Consider the following 21,130-nt stretch of genomic DNA (forward strand, 5'->3'; position numbering starts at 1 on the left):
TACCATGGGGTATGCTATGCTGGGTCTCTGCGTGAGACCATATACTACAATCACTCATTGTTCACCACCTTGCTTCTGAAAAGAAACTATGTGTGGGAAGATATTACTGTGGTAATACTTCTCATCATTGAACAAGAGCAATCTCCTTAATTGCCACCTTTTAGTTTGACCAAATTTGAGTGTGAAGACACTCTGCCTGGGACTTTTGGTCTGGATCCAGTAAGGTATAAAGGCAATCTTTGAGGAGTATATGCCGCGACAATTTGTAGTCTTTAAATGATTGATTCGGTTCTTGAAATCAATATAGCATGTGAAAATATTAACCCTTTTGGACTCCGAGTCATTTCCCATATGGAGTCAGGGTGTTCTAATGTCCCAGGATCAGAATTTGGGTGCACCATTGATCCGGGTGGATTTTGATCCGGATTTTGGATGCTCATCCATTTTGGGTGTCTACCAACTTGAGGTTGGCTTGGATTTACTGATTTGGAGGATATTATCCTTGATATCCTCGGACGCTTACTTGGAGCATTATCCTTAGGAGCGGCCGTACTTCTCCCCCTCTTCTTTGGAAGTGAGAGTTGAATGGTTTTAATTGGTACCTCTATTCTTTCGAGCACATTATAAGTAGGATAAGAGGATTTTGTGACACCCTTATTATCAGTAAATGTTTCTGGCAGATTCTTTACAATATGATGCAAATATAAGATATTCTAAACGATTAGGTTTAGAATTTTTGGTACGTGGATGTGAGGATTGCTCTTTTGATTCCTGGCATTCTTAATATGGTATAAATCTCCCCCTAATGCCTGGAATTATCCTCAAATGTGATCAACATACGGGCAATTTATAAATCCCTTGCAGAGTTACCTCTTGGGATCCCTAATGCCCATTGGTATGTTGGGGGTGGTGATATGGGTATGTGAAAACATACTCGATGCGCAGATGGGAAATGTTTGGCTGTGGCCAAAGTTTCACGTACATACTACAACGGAGGGAGTTGTATAAGTGCAGCTTGATGAATTTCAATTAACGATGCGGTGTGTAAGGCCACATGAAAACAACTTAGTTCTGATAAATTACAATTCTATTTTAATATGTCATGCAATTTGATTCTCAATAAGAGACTCAATAAAACCATTATTGGTATGGACATAAGGTACTTGATATATAGTACCCAAAAACCAAACAGTTCCATATAAAATGGATTTGATCCCGCGTCCAGGATAATTTGCTCTAAATTGAAGATTTCGAGCAATGAATTTGGTATAGTGATGGTTCTCATGACTAAGAGACACACCTGGGACTATATTATGGATGCATAAATGTGCATTACATAGTATCTTTATGGTCCATAACATGGTAAATAGAGTCACATGTATGTTCTTGAATTTCTTCAAGAATGTAGTGGCTCATATTGATGCTATGACCAATAGAATTGATAATAATTCTCAAGTTATCTCTATAGTTGAATAACCAAAGCAAATGTGCCAAGTCTTGTTGACATCAAGAGAGAGAATTATTTGTACGCAACATTGGATACAGGTTATGTATGTGTAGTCAAATCGAACTGAGGATGTTTTGTTTAAGTATTGCCATATCCGTTGTTAAGAGAAAAATACTCCTCTTAGTTGTTATCTTGGGGTTTCCATATGAAAACCATATTGACGGATATCTCTATAATTTTAATTGGGTACATTTTGGAATCAGAATACAAGAATGGATTCATGATTATTATTTGAGTACCAATAGGAAGTATGATAGTAGCACGACCAAAGCCCACTATCATGACATCGCGTCAAGCGATTAACAAAATATTTCCTTGTCTCTGTGTAAGAGTTTAGGAATATTTTGCTTCCCTATATATAGAGTTCGTGGTGCAACTATCCACTAGGCAAAATTCCTCTTTGCATTTGGATTGACTCCCGTATAAGTCTATATATAGTATGAAGAATATAATGACATTCTTTGCAGATATATAGATTACATACAAGTTAATTAATGGAATATCAAATGTGATGGCACATTATTGTGATATTCAATTGAAATTGATGATAATATTTTATATTACAACACCAAAATGGGACGTAGATACTACGTATGTTTGTAAATGAGAGACAATTTTTTTGGTCCCCAAAATGGATCAAGCGAAGTAAATTCGATGATCGTGCTCTCCATGCTCATAAGACCCACTTATTAATTAAGTGTTTGGTTGCTACTTGGTTTCTTCATGAAACTTGTTGTGAACAACTGGCCTTCCTGGTGGTGTCAGGTTGAAGATAGAAGCATGCTTCATATCTTTATTGTTGAGCCGGATATTTATGTCTAATGGATTTGTAATACCAATCAATTAAATGTTTCAAGGCATGATATTTCCAAGTTGTGTGGCTGTAACATACACAATTGGGATAAAATATGGTTCTGTCATATTTGGGAAATGCCTTGACCCTAAGGAATGCACGGGGCTGCTACTTCTTTTTGCGTTAAATCTTACCATTAAAGTTCTTTGGATGGCATTATTACATGGCATCGAACTTGTATGATTCTGAAAATTCAATGTACTTCATATGATAGAGCATCACTATAATACTAATGATGATTCCTCGATAAGAGTTTATCGTACACTTAGACCTGAAGTAATGTATGAATTAATCTAGAATACATTTGGTAAGTTGTGTGCTTCCACGAAAACGCAATAATGTCGGGGGATATTTTGGAACAACATAATTATATTCTCAAGTGGACTTAAGATCCTAGAGATAAAGTTGTGGCCAATCATGATTGGCATTGGGCAGAATGACTGCCTTGTGTTGTTCGTATCACTCATTGAAAGCTAGCCATATAGTGCTTTCATTTGCACCCATTGAGATACACATATGTGTGACCTGGATGTATATGGTGCTTTATTTAAATAAAACTCCGTATTTAAATTGATCATAAGTGGTGATGCTCTCTTATGAGGAGTATCAAATATTGCCATGAATCCATAGAACATTAAGTTTAACATTACGTCCATTGACCATGTTAGATAATGGTGGCCATTAAGAGCAAGAGATCAAACTCTTTGCTGGCTATTATTCTAACAAGGTTTAAACCATAGATTTTCTGAATTTACGCAAATGGTAAATTTTAAATTACTATGGTGATGCTGTATTAATTAATGCAAAATAAATAGGAGACAAGATCTATCTCACTAATAGTGTAAACCTCATTTATGCTAACACATTAGAGGTAGTCATCGTAAAGATGTAGACCTCTAATAATATGGATATAGTCTGTTGAACAGTAGATGCCAAGAGGTAAGAACATGATAAACTGAAGAAAAATCATAGCCGGTGGTTACCGTCTTTTGTTCTGAGTGCGTCTTTCATCTTCTTTCTTTCGATGTGGAGGACGACCACGGTGTTGCGATGAAAACGGTCATCGATTTCTTTGTCGATCCATGTTGATGGTGACTGTTCGGCCAGCCATCATCTTGTACGCATCAGTTTCCTATGGATAAGATGAGGAACAGATCTTCGTTTCTTTTCCGGTCTTGGAACGATGAAGGCCTGCGTGCCCTCTGTGCTTGCATCGAACATGGAGGCCGGCAGGATCCAGTTCTGCCTCCTTGTTCTGACGCAAAAACAATGGTGAAGGAGCATGTCGCTGGCACTGTTCCTTCGAGGACGGACGGCTCTGCATCATCGATGTCGACTTCATCTCCGGTATCGAGTTCGGTGATGGTACAGAGGCACAGCGTTCTCCTTCTTGTTCACGTAGAGCAAAGTGCCGATAACGTGGTAAAGCGTGAACGTAAATGAACAAGATTTGGAAGAACCGTTTATTTTATTGATCTCTGAAATATATTTATACAAGTGAAGAGGTGTCACAAAGGGACACGACTGTTCCCAAAGCACATGCCCTTTGGAGTAAAACTAGCTGTCTAATCCTATCTACTAATCTTGTAATTGATGGATAAGATCACTTTGTGAACATGTGTCTGTTCATAATGTCGTTGATGACATCACCGAAGATGTCTATTAAGAGACACAGTTTCACAACAGATACCAGGCAGTTTGCTCACTCAGAGCATATCATAATTCTTGGCTAATGCACGGCCGGCGGTAATATATTTCGTCCGCACGGCCATGCCATTTTTGGTAAAGTGCACTTATTATATTCCTTTTTTGGCAACAATGCTAATCGCTGGCTTTTTGGTACCCGGAAGAAGAGTTTTCCCGCCGTTTTTAACCGCTGGCTTGTTGGCTTGTGCGGCCCAGACCCAGATACTGACAACGGTTAATTATGGGAAAAAGGCAAATTAGGCCCAGACATATGATTTTAGGCACTGCATGTATACGTTCACAAAAAAGGCAATGCATTCTGAAAAGAAAAATATGCAGTAAGCTTCCACATCTCAAAAGAACACATTTGCATCTGTAGTTTTTTAGAGCACACCACCACATCTAGTCCCAAGGAAAAAGCACACATTTGCGCAGCTTCTTTATACATGGCCTGCATCTTGCTTCTATGTACATGGCCTGCATCCTGCATGTTAAAAAGGATAAGATGTGTCATAAAATTGTTGCTGGATGGGGATAAAAAAGGATGCATATGTTTAAAAAAAGTAATGTTGCCTATTTCAGAAGACATTATTGTCTGAAAGTAGTATTATTATTGATTAATTAAGGTGCCTATGTTGCCCAAATCAGTACTGTTCTTGATGCATTATCTAAAAAACATAAATGTCAATGCACTAACACATTCTCTTTTCATTGTAGGCGACGAACAGAACAAGCGTTATGGACTTGAATAACCCTCCACCAGGATTTGACTATGGTTTCCTAGATGCAATGTTTTAAGAGCCAACAGATGCAGCTGACCCAATATTTTGCACTCAGCAACCACCAAACCAACAGGATGTGCCAACTGCGTCTGAAATCAGGCTCTCTCTTCAAAAAACAAGAATAGAGGATGTTCCTGGAGCCTCTATTGGTGATGATCAGGTTGTTGCAGGTAATGCTGTAGTGGATTGCATTTTCGTAGGCAATTTAAGTGTAATTCATTAGGCAACAATGTTTTCCTAAATAGCAATTTATGTATACTGAAAAAGCAAGTATAGTGTCTCTGTTCATTTGCAACCTACAGCCCCACCCCCACCCCTGTTTAATTGCAAAAAAAAAAAAAAAACAGATCAAAACAGAGGCAAGGTCATGATGTCAAAAAAACAGACTAGTTTATTGCAGCTGGGAATGCAATGCAGGGATCCTGATGAGCTATAGAGCCTAGTACTAGCAGCGACACGGTTCTCTGAGTAGAGCTTGCCTCAACCTGGATAGCTGGGCAACCAGCAACCATGTAGGAGTAGTACCAAATCTGTGGGGCACTCTCAGTCGTTGTCCAGAGCCCCACGGAAAATCCGAAATTACAGAACACGGTTTTGCCTAATTAACCATCTAGGATCTGTGCTAAGGATCACGGGAGCACCATGCACCAGCACCTACGAGTACGACAGAATAACCTCCCGACCAACCGGCGGCCGGAGTTGCTAGAGACGAAAAACTTAGCGGCGTACAAGGGAGCTGAGAAGAGAAGGCAGTATGGTAGTAGCAATACCTTGGGGACTGGCCGGCCTTGAGAGGCTCGAACAGCTCCGGCTTCTTGCTGCAAAAAAAAATAAAAAAAAAAAATCAACGGGGCACAGGATCAGTCGGAGCTCTCAGAGTTCCCAAAAGAAAGCAAGCACCATGGGGTTGAAACCGAAATGATTAAACCAAACGCCTGCAGTTCAAATTCACCATTCTAATTCCACCGCGATTCTTGCTGATTCTACTAGAAGTCTAGAAACAATCGAGAGAACACAGCACAGAAATTATATTGCTAACTGAAATTACTAACTGATATTGCAATCTGCAAGCTAACTGAAAGCACATCGAAATTAAAAACTGAGATTACTAACAAATACCAGACAGAAAATACAATTGAAAATGACAACATAGCTACCAAAAACTAAAACTAACTGATATTACAAAACTGCAAGCTAACTGAAAGCACATTGAAATTACAAACCGAAAATACTAACAAATACAAAAAAGAAAATAAAACTGAAATACTACGTGGAATTGCAATTTCTGAGCTGAAGTTACTAACTGCAATTGCAAACTGAAATTGAAAACTAAGAGTCTACCTGCAATTAGAATCTAAAATTAAAAAATGAAATTACTAACTGCAATTGCTAACTGAAATTGAAAACTGAAAGTAGCACTACCTGAAATTAGAAACTAAAAATACAAAATGAAATTACTAACTGCAATTGCTAACTAAAATTGCTAACTGAAATTGATAACTGCAGTTATAATACAAAACAATAAGCAGCTGCAAAGAAGCTAGGAGAACATGACAAGCCGCTGCTCAAACCCAAAAAAAACAGAGCTAAGCTATGCAGTGCCAAAAATGCTGCTTATGCTGCCTAATAGTGGCCTAGCTGAGATTGCAGTTGCTATGACCTGCACATAAGAACTGGAGCAACCAATTAATAGAGAAAGCAGGGATCCGAGAAAGCACAACAAGCTGCATTTTCTTAGGCAATGCTGTAGTGCATAGGCAATTTAAGTCTCATTTGCTAGGCAACAATGTCTTCATATATAGGCAATTTATGTATTCTGAAAAGGCAGAAAACGGCATTAACACTGGTGCACCATAAAACAATGGAAAGGCAGAAATATGCTTGATATATAGGTAAGTTGCAGAATTCAAATGTATCAGTAGAGAGGTTTTTACACTAGTAAAATAACAATAAGATGTTCTAATGCTCATCTCCCATGTTGAACTCCATCCATAAAAAGCCTAAAGGTAATTATGCTGCAACTGCATCCAACAATTTACACTCACCACAGACAACAATTTGATACTGAAATGCTTCTATTGCCCCTGACATTTCTTTACTAATCAACATTGGTAATAAAAATGACATCATGACTAGCACCCTCCCAAAATACCACAATAGTAGTAGTCAATGGCTACCACCGCAGCAATCAAATAAAAAAATAAACATGAAACTATCAACTGACAAGAGGAAATACCATCAAAACCAAGGAGATATGCATCACCATCACGTTACAAGGACAAGCATTCCTCACCCATGCACTCTAGAACTTCTATGTTCTGCTAGTAACACAGAACATGAAAACACAGCTCAATGAGCTGACCAATCGTGCCAACACCACAACAATCCAATCTCCATTGAAACACACACCAGCATCAATTGTGCCATCCCCGAAAATCACACCAACTAGAGAATGAACAAAAGAGCCAAAAGTCACCTCGAGCGCGAGGATGACGACGAGGAACACGTGGGCCGCCAGATTCACTAGGAGCGCGACGATGACCCTTGAGCGCAGCACAGCTCCAAGCCAGTCTCCATCCCCGTCTGCCCCAGCGTCTCCGTCGAGGAGCGAGGACGCCCACCACTGCAGCGTGGCGGCGCTGACTGCCGTGGAGGCGGCTGCGACGCGGAGGCAGTTCACCGCCGCCATGGGGCCGAGCATCGGTCGACGCCCGGAACGAGGCGAAACCGAGCCCTAACCCTAGGGGTGGTGGCTCCCGATCCCGAGCGCGGGGGGCTTTGCTTGGCGCGCGTGCTTCCGATTCCGGTGCTTTATTCGCATGGGGAAGGGGAGGGGAGGGCAGGTGGCGATGACGCGAGCGATTCGCGTGGGGAAGGGGAGGGGAGGGCAGGCGGGATGCCGCGAGCGATGGCGCCTCAGCGAGGAGGCCTACCCGGTGTGGATCCGCCGCCTCCGCCACCGGATCTGCCATGGCCGCCACGCCAGAACCCTAAGAAGCTCGCCGGAGAGAGGAAGGAGCCGCATCGGGAGGAGGCGGCACACGGGTGCGGGCGCAGGCACGGGCACGGGGGAGCGCGGTCGCCGCCGGGCGCCGGGGACGAGAGAGACGAAGCGACAGAGAGGGAGGTAGAAGACGAGTCGAGTGGAGTGGAGACGAGCGTGGGAATGAGATCCTCTGTAGTTGGCCACGTGACTTCTCTCTACGGTTGCTGAACATCTAGGCGTCTATTCATATCTAACGGTGGCCAGTGCTGCCTCCCTCAGCTAGCTGGGCTGCGGCCCAAACAACAGAGCCGCGTCCACTCAAAAAAAGAAAAAAAATTATACAACAGAGCAGCTGTATTTTGCTTCCAGCGCGGTTACTTGATACTTTGCCGCCGGGACTGCGTTTTTGGCGCGAGAAAGGAAAGGGCGGGCGCCGGGATCGGACTGCTGCTGCTGTGGTGCTCTCGATCAGTAAGCAGGTGGACTTCTGCACTCATGTCATCCCTTGCTGTGACGTGTTGTTTTAATTTGATTTTTTTGTCCTCTCTCACTGGATTTTGCTGGAATTGATAGATTGAAGGAGATCTGATATGGAAGCTTGAAGGGAACATCAACTTGCTTGAATGAAAACAAAATTTGCATATTTAACATGGAAGAAAATAGGTGTGTAACACCATGACTGTTTTTTTGTGGTCCAACTAATTTAGGGATAGATTGTAGTTGTTTAGTTCGCCACCTAATATCATGTCATCTTTATCTGTTTTCTTGTAGGGAGGGCTTGCTTCCTAATCTTTTACCTCAAGTTGGCATGGAGTTTAGTACTATAGATGAGGCTTGGATGTTTTGGATTAGCTATGGGGGTCGCAAAGGCTTTGAGGTGAGGAAAATGTACACAAACAAAAGAAAGTTAGATGGGAAGGTTAGTTCCTGCAGATTTGTTTGTGCAAATGAGGGTCAGAGAAAGCCAGATACAAGAGATCATCTAACAAAGTGTCCAAGAGCTGAAACTAGGACCAACTGTCAAGTTCGTATGGGACTTATAATGGACAAGAATAAGGAAAATTATAAAGTGACTGATCTATTTTTGGAACACAATCATACCCTTCAGCTGCCACAAACCTCACACTTGATGGCGTCCCAAAGGAAAATTTCAGAGTTACAAGGTTTTGAAATTGAGACGGCTGACGACGTAGGAATTGGGCCCAAAGCTGCTCATGAGTTGGCTTGCATCCAAGTTGGTGGCTCAGTTAATCTCAGTTACACTCTTCAAGACCACAAGAACTATTTACGGGGCAAGCGGCAACGGGAGATGGCATATGGTCAAGCGGGAAGCATGCTTATGTATTTTCAGGAAAAAATTGCCGAGAACCCATCATTTCAATATGCACTGCAGATGGATCGGGAAGAACATATTGCAAACATATTCTGGGTTGATGCTAAAATGCTCACTGACTATGCATATTTTGGTGATGTTGTCAGTTTTGATACTACCTTTGGTATAAACAAGGAGAGTAGGCCTTTTGGCGTATTTGTTGGGTTCAACCATTTTAGAGAAACAGTGGTTTTTGGTGCTGTTCTCATGTATGACGAGACATTTGAATCCTTCAAGTGGCTATTTGAGACCTTCCTGAGGGCCCATAATGGCAAGCAACCTAAAACAATATATACCGATCAAGATTATGCAATGGGAAAAGCAGTTAAGGAAGTTTTTTTAGAAGCATGGCATGGTCTGTGCACTTTTCACATTATGCAGAATGCTGTCAAGCATCTAGCTGAACCGGATGATGAGGAATCAGATGCATCTCCCAAACTGGAAGTAGAAGACAGCAATAAAGAACCAAGTATTCTCTCTGATTTTAGTGCGTGTATGTATGAGTATGAAGATGAAGCAACATTTGAAGATGCATTTAACATCATGAGGTCAAAGGCGAAAAAGCAAACTTGGTTGGATAGTATATACAAGGTAAGAGAAAAATGGGCCGAATGTTACATGAAGGATGTGTTCACATTAGGGATGAGAAGTACACAACTCAGTGAGAGTCTAAATAGTGACCTGAAGCGACATTTCAAATCTGATTTTGATATAATCCGATTTCTTAAGCATTTTGAAAGGGTTGTGGAATATAAAAGAAAGAAAGAACTGCAATCTGAATTTGAATCAAGAAAAAAATTACCTAGAATCAAAATGAGGACACCTATGTTAATCCAAGCTAGCAAGCTGTACACACCACATACTTTTGAAGCTTTTCAAGGTGAGTATGAGAGGTCAATGGTAGCATGCACCAGAACATTGGAAGGCACAAATGAATATCTTGTAGCAATTGGGAGTCTAGATGAAAATTTTACCTTTGAGAAGGAGTACAAAGTTATTGGTGATCCATTAGAACAGATCAGTACATGCAGCTGTGGGCAATTCAATAAAATCGGAATACTATGTGGCCATGCTTTAAAAGTCCTTGATTTGATGAATATCAAATCACTTCCCACACAATATGTACTAAAGAGATGGCCGAGACATAATAGAGAATCCAAAATTAGATGATATGCTTCGCTACAAAGATATGGCTCGCAAATTTCTCAATTTGGCATATCGAGCTGCCAGCCATCCAAAATGCACCTTATTAGTAAACAACACACTGGATATGCTCAGCAAGCAAGTTGAAGAAGAAATGAATGGTGTTACAAGCCCTATGGATCCCATCATCGCTCCCACCAATGTTACTCTGCCTAATGAATTGTTGAGTACAGCAAGCCTAAAAAAAAGGAGGTGGAAACAAAAACCTTGAAGCGCAAAAGAACTTGGCTTGACAAGAAGCGCAAGTGTACAAAAAAGGGAGGTAACAAAAAAGAAAACAGTACAAAGGTGTGTGACAAGAAAAAGAAAAGTTCGAAGGTTTGTGACAAGAAAAAAGAAAAATGTTCAAAGGTATTTAACAACACAAAATATATCAGATTCTCTCTAACTGTATTCGCTACAAAAAGTTTCAATTGTATTTAACTATTTGATTCTCTTCTATCTGATCAGGAGCAATAGACTACAAAAGTGTCAGTCGATGATGGCACAACACTACAAAATACATGCCTGAACCATCCATCTTTACCTCAGGAAGAGATCTCTGAATCATACACAGTCATCAATAGTTTCTCTCAACTATTGATGGTAATATTACAAAGTAATATATTTTTCCTCTGAATCATACATGGTCATTATATTGAATTATTTTTGTTTTATTTTTCAGGGAGCAATGACAGATGGCGTTATTGATGAATTCTAGTAGTACAGATTATGTCCCCTTTGCATTTGTCCTACAATGACAGATGGTGTTCAGATAGTTTTGGTTTTGTGGTTTAAGTGTAATCAGTCAAATGGAGCTTCCAGTAATATGCATCATTTTGTGCATCTTGATGAAATTGCAGTAACCAGCAACATCTTTTGTGCAGACATATGAAATTGCAGTAACAAGTGACATCTTTTGTGCATTGCATTCACAATAGCATTCCAAATCAATTTACAACACAATGGCGATATTTACGTCTTCTATAGTCACAAATTGTTTGCTAGCACTTGAACAATTTACAGAAGGGATTCCCTTTACAGAACTGATAGCAATTACAGTATCCTTCCATCACTAGTCTTTTACAGTCCACTGATCCACTCTTCCACGACCGGCAGCAGCGGCAGCATAATCCGCATCTTCCTCCCCAGTCGCTGAAGGCCGCGATTTCGTGCTGTAACCAGTGTTGCCAGCTGAGAATGAGTTGCTGCTCCTCTTCGCCTCCTGGGCAGCAGCAGTGTTGTTGTCCAGAAGCACATCCCATCCTCCATATCCGCCACTGCTTTTGCTGGCTCCCCAGCCATCTCCACTGCTGCTGCTCTTGGTGTTATCATCAGCTCCAACAGCGGTTGCGGCAGCATCAGCAAAATCGTTAGAAACCCTTGACTGGTAGCTCTGCCTCCCTCTCCTCCCCTCATAATAGCCGCTGCCGTTGCCGCCGCCGCTGTATCTGTTGCCTCGCCCACCTGTTGCAAAGTCGGTGGCGTCCTCAGGGTAATCTTTCTCTTCTTCCTCTTGGACTCGTCTCCTCCACCTGTCGTCGCGGTTGCCTTTTCTCATTCCCCATACAGCGTCAAGCAAAAATGATATGGCCGACTGACCGAGCGGGAACGCCATGGCCATTAGAAAGGCCTTTGTCCCCGTTGCAGCAAACATGGACACAAGCATCACCGGTAGCAGGAATCCGTACATCTTAAATACCTAGGCCACAAGTATAGAAAGCAGCAGGCCATTGATCAGTCACTACGACAACAACGAAGCACAATTATTCATTCATTGATTTTATTACAGTACTGATCTGATATGCATGCTAAATTAGTGATGAAATGAAAAGCAGCAGGAACAGAAGCTGATGAGTCTGGGCTAATTGATTGTAGTGATCAGTTAAGTTCCAAATTAGAGAATTATAAGTAGAGATTTGGTTTAGATATACTAGGCAAAAGAAATATATTGTTGCTTGATTTAATACCAGAAGAAGAAGAAGGGATGATTTGATTTAATTTCAAGCATTTTTAAATGTAACTCAGAATGATTGGCAAAGGATCTATGATCCCAATCCCATTATACGCTCACTGTCCAGAGCACGCAAGAAAATTGAAGTTATGTTTTCAAAAAGAAAATTGAAATTATTGATGGCATAATGACAGAGCCTACCAGAAAGAAAGGGGAAAAAATACAGGAACAAAAATTCTATACAATATGTATGTAGCAGACCTTGGAGAACCAGGGCTCGTCGAACAGCTCCCCGGCACCACCAAATCCGGGGAACGCAGCGTCATCCTCATAATCATAATAGTATTCCTCCTCCTCTAGAGAAGAGGAACCGTAGTCTTCTTGGCTGCCGTCGGGGTCGGACCACCACCTCCTCCTCGTCGCCCTGCTGCTCGTGGTGGCGGTGGTGCTGTCTCTTCCATGGGTGTTGCCGTTGGAGAACCACCAGCTGGAAGGAGCCGCGGCGGAGGGAGGAGGAGAGGATAGGAAGGGGCGGTTTGCCTGGTGGTGCTGGAACCGGAGGCGCTGGCGAGGACCTCCGAGGGGAGCGCCGGCGAGGACCTCCGAGGGGAGCGGGAAGGGGAACGCCGAGTCGCCGACCCTTCAGACCTGGGAGGAAGAGGACGGCGGAGTCGAATCAATGGACGCTAGCAATTGGGCTGATATGGGCCTGGTTACAGGCCTGTGAGAATGGTTCGTTTGCTTGACTCACGGTAGGATAGAAACCGGATGGTTTAGATCAGTGACTGCAGAGACAAGTCGTTTTGCTCGACTTCAGAGGATCTTGTTCCCGAGCGTGTCGGGTGGGTGTGCGGGCTGGAGGGTGTGCATGCGAATGGGAAATAAAACGGCCGGCCTGTAATAAGTCTTTACCTTCGTTTATTGAACATATATAAAAATGATCTAACAAACTCTGAACTAATATATGTTTTTCTTTTTTTTTCTTTCTCAAACGTGAAGGAGAGCTACATATATCATTATACTAAGAAAAAAATAGGAGAACAAGAGCCGAAAGAAAGCCACACCAATACAACACCTCTAGGATCTAAAACAGAAAAGACACGTCTTTGATGGAGAAACAAACGATCCCTACTAGAAATCAGTCCATGTTCAAACTAATGTTTTCCTGTACATACAGTTAATGTTTTTCCGACAGCCTTGTATGGAGATAATTATAACATATGTGATAATGGGCTTGTTTGGTAAAGCTTATACATAAGTTATTTATAGCCAAAATAAGTTGAGACCAAAAGCCAAACGGTATGTTTCTTACATCTTTTTTTTCTATCCACGTTTTTTCCAGGGCACCTATTTATACTAAAACACAGAAATTGGGTCAGACCAGCTTATTTTGACCGCTATTTTTATTTTATTTAAAAAAACATTTTTTGACTGTTCTAGCAAACATGGCAAAAAGTATTGTAAACACCGCGAAGGGATCGTTGCAACAAATAAAATATCTTTTGCATCGGTGCGTGGCAGTGGGAAAGCGGTTCCTTTCATGGCGTCTCTTTCCAGCAGAGCTCAATAGTCTCATAGCTGATCTGGGCTGACTCATTTTGTATACTAACAAATGTTGCATAGCTGTTCTAAAAAAAAAACAAATGTTGCATAGCACAATATTCTCTTCTTGAATATTGGCATTTCATGTACGTGCTTCATTTTCTTTCACATTTCCAAACAATTATATAAACAACTAGCAAAGCGGTTTACTGCTTGCGTACAAACTTTGCTATTCTATTTCTCTGTTTTCCTGTTCACTATTACTTTACACGTTTTCCTGTGGAAGCTCATTTAAATATGTTTTGCATCAAACGACTGTATCTTCTTGCTTTGTCATTTTCACAAGGTAAAATAAATAGGGCTTGTTACTTTGATCTTTCCAAAACATCATTTTTGATGTGTCCTGTGTACGTATACCTAAGCTAGCTTTTGATACCATTATCCAAGCAGCATTGGAAATATCGCTAGCCCTCGTCTCCATCGTCCAAGCAGCAATCGGGGTTACAGCCAGCCATTGTCTTTTGCACTCCTGCCTGTGTGTGTGTCTATATATATATATATTTTTCTTTTTTTTTTACGATAATTACTATGTGTGTGTATATCAAGCATATTTTGCACTCCTAATTTCTCTCTCTGTGTGTCTATATATATATATATATATAACTACTATCCTGTAGCTGGCTACAGAATAACTTATTCTGTAGCCACTTTGAGTTACGATAATTACTATGTTATTTTACGAGATTATAGTAACTCCTTACTAAGTGGTTTAATATAACGTTATGGTAAATATCCCCATGTGTTATAATAACCCAACTATCGTAAACATGTATTTATATTATGGTAAATTAGTATATAAAATTATAGTAAATGGAGGTGGCTACAGAATAACTTATTTTGTAGCCGGCTACTGAATAGCCTCTCCCTATATATATATATATATATATATATATATATATATATATATATATATATATATATATATATATATATATATATATATATATATATATATATAAAAGTCTCCTTAACCCCCACCTTTCATACTGGTCTACTTCACCCCCTAATTATGAAACCATCTGTTTTACCCCCTGAATTTTTCAAAGCGTCTATTTTACCCCCCGGGCAGTTTTTTGACAGCGGCTTTGCTACAGTAACAGCAGGCTGATACAGTAACAACGTATTTGCTACAGTAACGGTGGGTTTGCATTTTCTTTTTTTTTTATTTTCGGTGAATCTTTAAAAAATCACAGTAAATCATAAAATAAAATAAAATCTAATTTTGTTGGACTCCACATGAGTAGATCTATATAGTGAATATATAATACGGTATGCTTTAGTACCAAATTTTTAGAAGCTGCAGCTATGAATTATTCCAATAAATTACAGACAAAATTTTTACGGTAGCCTTAGATTAATTGGAAAATCTAATTTTGTCTGTAATTAATTGGAATAATTCATAGCTGCAGCTTCTATGGTCCAATTGTGGTGAAATTTTTATGGTACGCTAATTATTATATGCTTAAACTATAGTAAAAATTTCGTACTCATTGGACTATGTATAACTTAGTTATAGATAAATTCTAATTAATTACAGACAAAATTAGATTTTCCAATTAATCTAAAGCTACAAAAAAAATTTGTACTAAAGCATACCGTATTATATATTCACTATGTAGATCTACTCATGTGGAGTCCAATAAAATTAGATTTTTCTATGATTTATAAAAAATTCACCGAAAATAAAAAAAAGAAAATTCAAAACCACCGGCACTGTAGCAAACCCACCGGTGCTGTAGCAGACCCCGCTGTTACTGTAGCAACCGCCGCTGAAAACCGTCCAAGGGGTAAAATAGATGATTTTAGAAAGTTCAGGGGGTAAAACAGATGATTTCATAGTTGGGGGGTGAAGTAGACCAAGTATGAAAGGTGGGGGTTAAGTAGACCTTTTCTATATATATATATATATATATATATATATATATATATATATATATATATATATATATATATATATATATATATATATATATATACCACTACCTGGCTACAAAATAACTTATTCTGTAGCCACTTTGAGTTACGATAATTACTATATTAATTTACGATATTATAGTAACTCCTTACTAAGTGATTTACTATAACGTTATGGTAAATATTCCCATGTGTTATAGTAACCTAATTATCGTAAATATATATTGACATTATCATAAATTAGTATATAAAATTATTGTAAATAGAGGTGGCTACAGAATAACTTATTTTGTAGCTGGCTATTGAATATACTCTCTCTCTCTCTCTCTCTCTCTATATATATATATATATATATATATATATATATATATATGGTGCATTTTATATACTCCCGAGAGTAATTACTCCCATAATCAATAAATCACGTTGTGTATATGTACATATTCATTTATCAGTTTGAGTATGTTAACATACTAACATTAATATTAAGATACTCCAGATCTTTACTATGTGAAAAAAATTCAAAAGAGCATATATTTTTTAATATATTATATAATAGTATGGTAGTAGCATATAAAGTAAGTATAACCATATACTCTAAGTATACATACATCTTGTCATACATAGTACCCTAGATGGTCTAGTATAATGATATACTCTATCTACATACACTTCGTCGGCCCATATACGTCTAAAATCTAGAGATATACACATGGAAATAACTACTCCCTGGGAGTAGAAAATAATTTTCCTTATATATATATATCACAGTATGATATATGTTAACCAAATGCTATGTGCAACTGCCAAGCCCCACTACCATTGATCACCATGTGGAACTGTGGATACTGGTGAGGTACACGTACATGTGGAACTGTGGATACTGGTGATTGGGCATTTTGCTCACTCAGAGCATATATCATAAAATTTTCTTGAATATATATAAAAATGACCTTAGCTTAAAAACTCTAAACTAGTTTTTTTTGTACTTACACACGAAGGAGCTAGGTATCCTTATACTAAGAAAAAAATAGGAGAAGAAGAGCCCATACAAAGCCACACCAATACACTGCACTAGGATCTAATGTTTTCCTGTACATGCAGTTAATGTTTTTCCCTTAGTCTTGTATCAAGATAATGATAATATATATGTGATAATGAGCCTGTTTGGTACAGCATATGTATGTTGTATAGAGCCAAAATAAGTTGAGACCAAAAGCCAAACAGTATGTTTTTTACAGTTTTTTCTGGACACATTTTTTTCCCCATGGCACCAATTTCTACTAAAATGCCGAAACTGGGTTTGACTGCTACTTTTTTTATTTGAAAATCACTTTTTTGACCGTTCTACCAAACAGGCCAATGGTATAAACACCACAAAGGGATCGTTGCAACAGATAAAATATCTTTTGCATCGGTGCATGGCACTAGGAAAGCGGTTCCTTTCATGGCGTCTCTTTTCAGGCGAGCTCTATAGTCTTCATTTTCTGTCACATTTGCAAACAATTATATAAACACCAAGCAAAGCTGTTTACTGCTTGCGTACAAACTCTGCTCCTCTATTTCTCTGTTTTCCCGTTCACTATATATTACTTTACGTTAGCCTGTGGAAGTTTATTTAAATATGTTTTGCATCAAACGACTATTTCTTCTTGCTTTGTCATTTTGACAAGGTAAAAGAAATAGGGCTTGTTACTATGATCTTTCCAAAATATTGTTTTTGATGTGTCCTGTGTACGTATAGCTAGCTTAATTTTGCAACCATTATCCAAGCAGCATTGGAAATATCGCTAGCCATCGTCTCCATCGTCCAAGCAGCATTGGGGTTACAGCCAGCCATCGTCTTTTGCACTCCTGCCTGTAGGAATCATTAGCCAAAAGTCTATATATCTCAGTATGCTAATGTTAACCAAATGCTATATTGTGCCAACTGCCAAGCCCCACTACCATTTGATCACCATGGCCACCACACCGGAGAAATTCTTCATCAAGGATCTCACGGAGCAGCCACCAGCATCCCCACATGTCTTTCCTGACCTTCGCCAGAAGCCCAATGGCAGCAGCGAGGGCCAGCATCATGTTCCTAATGCCATGATGCTCCCTTACATCGCACGCATGCTCATGGAGGATGACAATGGCGATAATAACCTCACTGATCACCCTGCGCTACTCCAGGTGCAGCAGCCCTTTGTGCAAATCCTCCGCTCCCTTTCCTTCGACGCTAACACATACACCAACAATAGGGAGGGGCCCAAAGATTTTTTGCATGAAGGCCATGGTGGTGAAAGAGGGATTAGTTTGCCCTTATCCAACGGTACATATGTGGTGGGGGCATCGTCCTTGGAGTGCATGGAAGAGGCCAACATGTTCTTGCCCAAAGACAACAACTTGACAAAGGATGAGCAGGGGAATCAAATCAGGGAAAGCAACGTTATTGGTAGTAGGATCAAGAAAAGGTATAACAGGGATCACCTTCTAGAGGAGGAGGTAAGAAGTACCAGCAAAGCTATGATGATGATCAAGGAGCCAGAGGAGAAATGTGGCAACGAGATGCTTGACAAAATGATGTTGCATGCCTATGAGGCATGCATCACGCGCATGGAACGTGTCACCTTGGACAATAGTGGCGCAGATAAAAGAAACAAGAAGAGTTGGAGGATCAAATCGGCGAGGAACAATGTGGTCGACATAGGCACATTGTTGATGTCTTGTGCGCAGGCGCTAGCAGAGGGCGACCACATGAGAGCACATGAGCTACTGACGCAAATCAAGCAACATGCTTCGGCAACAGGGGATGCCACCCAACGGCTAGCTCATTGTTTCACCAAGGGGCTAGAGGCACGTATAGGGGGCAAAGGGAGGAAGATTTGGCAGTTGCTTATGTTAGAGCACCCCTCAGTGGTGGAGTTCCTCGAGGCCTTTAACCTTTACACTAAAGCTTGTTGCTTCCTCAATGTGACATTCATTTTTTCAACAATGACCATCATGCAGGCCATGGTGGGTAAGAGCAGGTTGCATATTGTGGATTATGGTATGCGTTACGGGTTCCAATGGGCAGGCTTGCTCCGCTTGCTAGCAAGTAAACAAGGTGGCCCGCCGGAGGTGAAGTTCACCGCCATAACCCGCCCCAAGCCTGCATACTACCCAAGTGACCAGATTGAGAAAATAGAGTGCCGGCTCATGAAATGTGCCCATGAGTTTGGCTTCCCTTCGTTCAAGTTCCACGCAATCATGAGAAACTGGGAGGATATTTCCATCATGGACTTGCACACAGACGTTGATGAGGTGCTTGTCGTGAGTGACCTCTTCAGTTTTAGCATATTGATGGAAGAGAGCATATTCTTCGATTCTCCAAGCCCTAGGGATACTGTTCTCAATAACATCAAGAAGATGAGGCCAGATGTATTCATCCAGAGCGTTTTGAATCGTTCGTATGGTTCCTGCTGCTTCTTGTCACGGTTTCGGGAGATGCTCTTCTATTACATGGCAATATTTGACATGTTGGACAGAACCATCCCAAGGGAGAGTAAATCTCGATCGGTGCTAGAGCAAGTCCTCTTTGGACATTATGTTTTTAATGACATTTCATGCGAAGGCATGGACCGAGTGGAACGCCCTGAGAAATATACACAATGGCAGACAAGAAACCAACGGGCAGGCCTAAGGCAGCTGCCACTAAAATCATGCATTGTAAAGGCAGTGGAAGACGAGGTCACGAAGCATTACCACAAAGACTTTATGATTTGCCAGGATGGCCAATGGCTTCTGCAAGGATGGATGGGCCGTGTCCTCTTTGCCCACACGGCATGGGTAGCAGAAGATGCCTCTTCTTCATGAAGTTTTAGCTTTCCTTATGACGAATGATATAGCATGTGTTCAGTGGCACCCCTATTTAGAACAAAGACCTTTTGGATCTTCTTTACTGAAAAAAACAAGTACGTTTAATTTGCTGGGATACCAGCTTAACACAATATTAGTCTTAGAAGTTTACTGCCATCGAGCGGAGAAACATTATTAATTTGCTGGGATACCAGCTTAACACAATATTAAAAAAAATATTACTACTACTTTAGTACTACTGCGAAAATATTAAAAAAATCAATATTCCAATCAAATACCTGGTCAAAATTTTAAATGATTGAGCTCAAGTATATCATCATTAATATTTATTTATTTTACAATCCTATAATTGTTTTTATTTATTATAATTATAATATTGCATAGAAAAATTACAGAGCAACAGATAAAGGAGGCTTTGAAAGAGCTCTCATATAAATGTCAGGGGGCGAAGAGGACGTTCCTGCAAGCCGCACCGGTGTGCCTAGCAGCCATCATATTGGGATTGTGCGGCCGAGGGCTAAGGCCCATTCGCAAGAGCATCGTCTGATACTGATATGATACTTAAAACATTATAAAAAAAACTTAGACATTTCAATTGACCAAAAAGTAAAAAAAAAATCCGTTTGAAAACTTGCATTACACAATTTTAGAAAAAAATGAAAACCAAAATTTTCCATTTCAAAGTGCAAAACTATATTCTCATGACCAAATTACATAAGTATCATTTTTTGTCGAATGGTGGTATGAAAAGTATCTATTTTCATTTACTGAAAAAGAGAATGACGTAGTCCATCCACACATGATTTATCGTGAATAGTTTAAATCTCGTGCTTTGAAAGGAAAAAAATTATATTTAGTACAACCATTTCGTAAAACTATTATTTTTGTGCCTATATAATAACACACTTTGAAATGCCAAATAGTTTTTTTAAAATTTATTATGTCTACCTTTTGTTTTCCTGAAATAGAAAATAATGATATGTGGGACAAGATGGCAACCAACATTCGGAAGGTAGCCTCAGAGGTGTGTGGAGTAACCAAAGGAAGGGGACATGAGGCTAAAGATACTTGGTGGTGGAACGAGGAAGTCCATAGGGCTATTAAGGAGAAGAAAGAATGCTATAGATGCTTGTACCATGACAGGAGTGTGGACAACATAGAGAAGTATAAGGTGGCAAAGAAGACTACAAAGCGAGCTATAAGTGTGGCAAAGGGTAGAGCGTACGAGGATCTTTACCAACATTTGAATACGAAGGAAGGAGAGAAGGACATTTATAGGATGGCTAGGGTTCGTGAGAGAAAGACACGGGACTTCAACCAAGTTAAGTGCATTAAGGATGAAAGGGAGCATCTCTTGGTAAAGGAGGATGAGATCCGACATCGATGGCAAGAGTATTTTGACAAATTGTTCAATGGTGAGAATATGGACACAACCTTTCAGTTGGATGACTC

At 40.1% G+C, this 21,130-nt stretch overlaps 2 protein-coding genes and 2 pseudogenes across 2 annotated transcripts; 2 read left to right on the plus strand and 2 right to left on the minus strand.

Moving 5' to 3' along the window:
- Positions 1 to 4,258: 4,258 nt before the first annotated feature.
- On the minus strand, positions 4,259 to 8,011 carry LOC136485620 (uncharacterized). Its single transcript, XM_066482466.1, has 3 exons — positions 7,305 to 8,011; positions 5,599 to 5,646; positions 4,259 to 4,530 (listed from the first exon to the last, which is right to left on the minus strand). The coding sequence occupies exons 1-3, from the start codon at positions 7,527 to 7,529 to the stop codon at positions 4,345 to 4,347; spliced, it is 459 nt and encodes a 152-aa protein (XP_066338563.1). The 5' UTR covers positions 7,530 to 8,011; the 3' UTR covers positions 4,259 to 4,344.
- A 452-nt stretch (positions 8,012 to 8,463) lies between these two features.
- On the plus strand, positions 8,464 to 9,808 carry LOC136486070 (protein FAR1-RELATED SEQUENCE 5-like; annotated as a pseudogene).
- A 1,475-nt stretch (positions 9,809 to 11,283) lies between these two features.
- On the minus strand, positions 11,284 to 14,345 carry LOC136489540 (uncharacterized; annotated as a pseudogene).
- A 3,389-nt stretch (positions 14,346 to 17,734) lies between these two features.
- LOC136489541 (scarecrow-like protein 34) lies at positions 17,735 to 19,675 on the plus strand. Its single transcript, XM_066486141.1, has one exon. It carries the CDS (start codon positions 17,735 to 17,737, stop codon positions 19,673 to 19,675), a length of 1,941 nt encoding a protein of 646 aa, XP_066342238.1.
- The last annotated feature ends 1,455 nt before the right edge of the window (positions 19,676 to 21,130 follow it).

This window comes from Miscanthus floridulus, chromosome 10 (genome assembly GCF_019320115.1).
Source record: "Miscanthus floridulus cultivar M001 chromosome 10, ASM1932011v1, whole genome shotgun sequence".
In the NCBI taxonomy this organism is placed as follows: Eukaryota; Viridiplantae; Streptophyta; class Magnoliopsida; order Poales; family Poaceae; genus Miscanthus; species Miscanthus floridulus.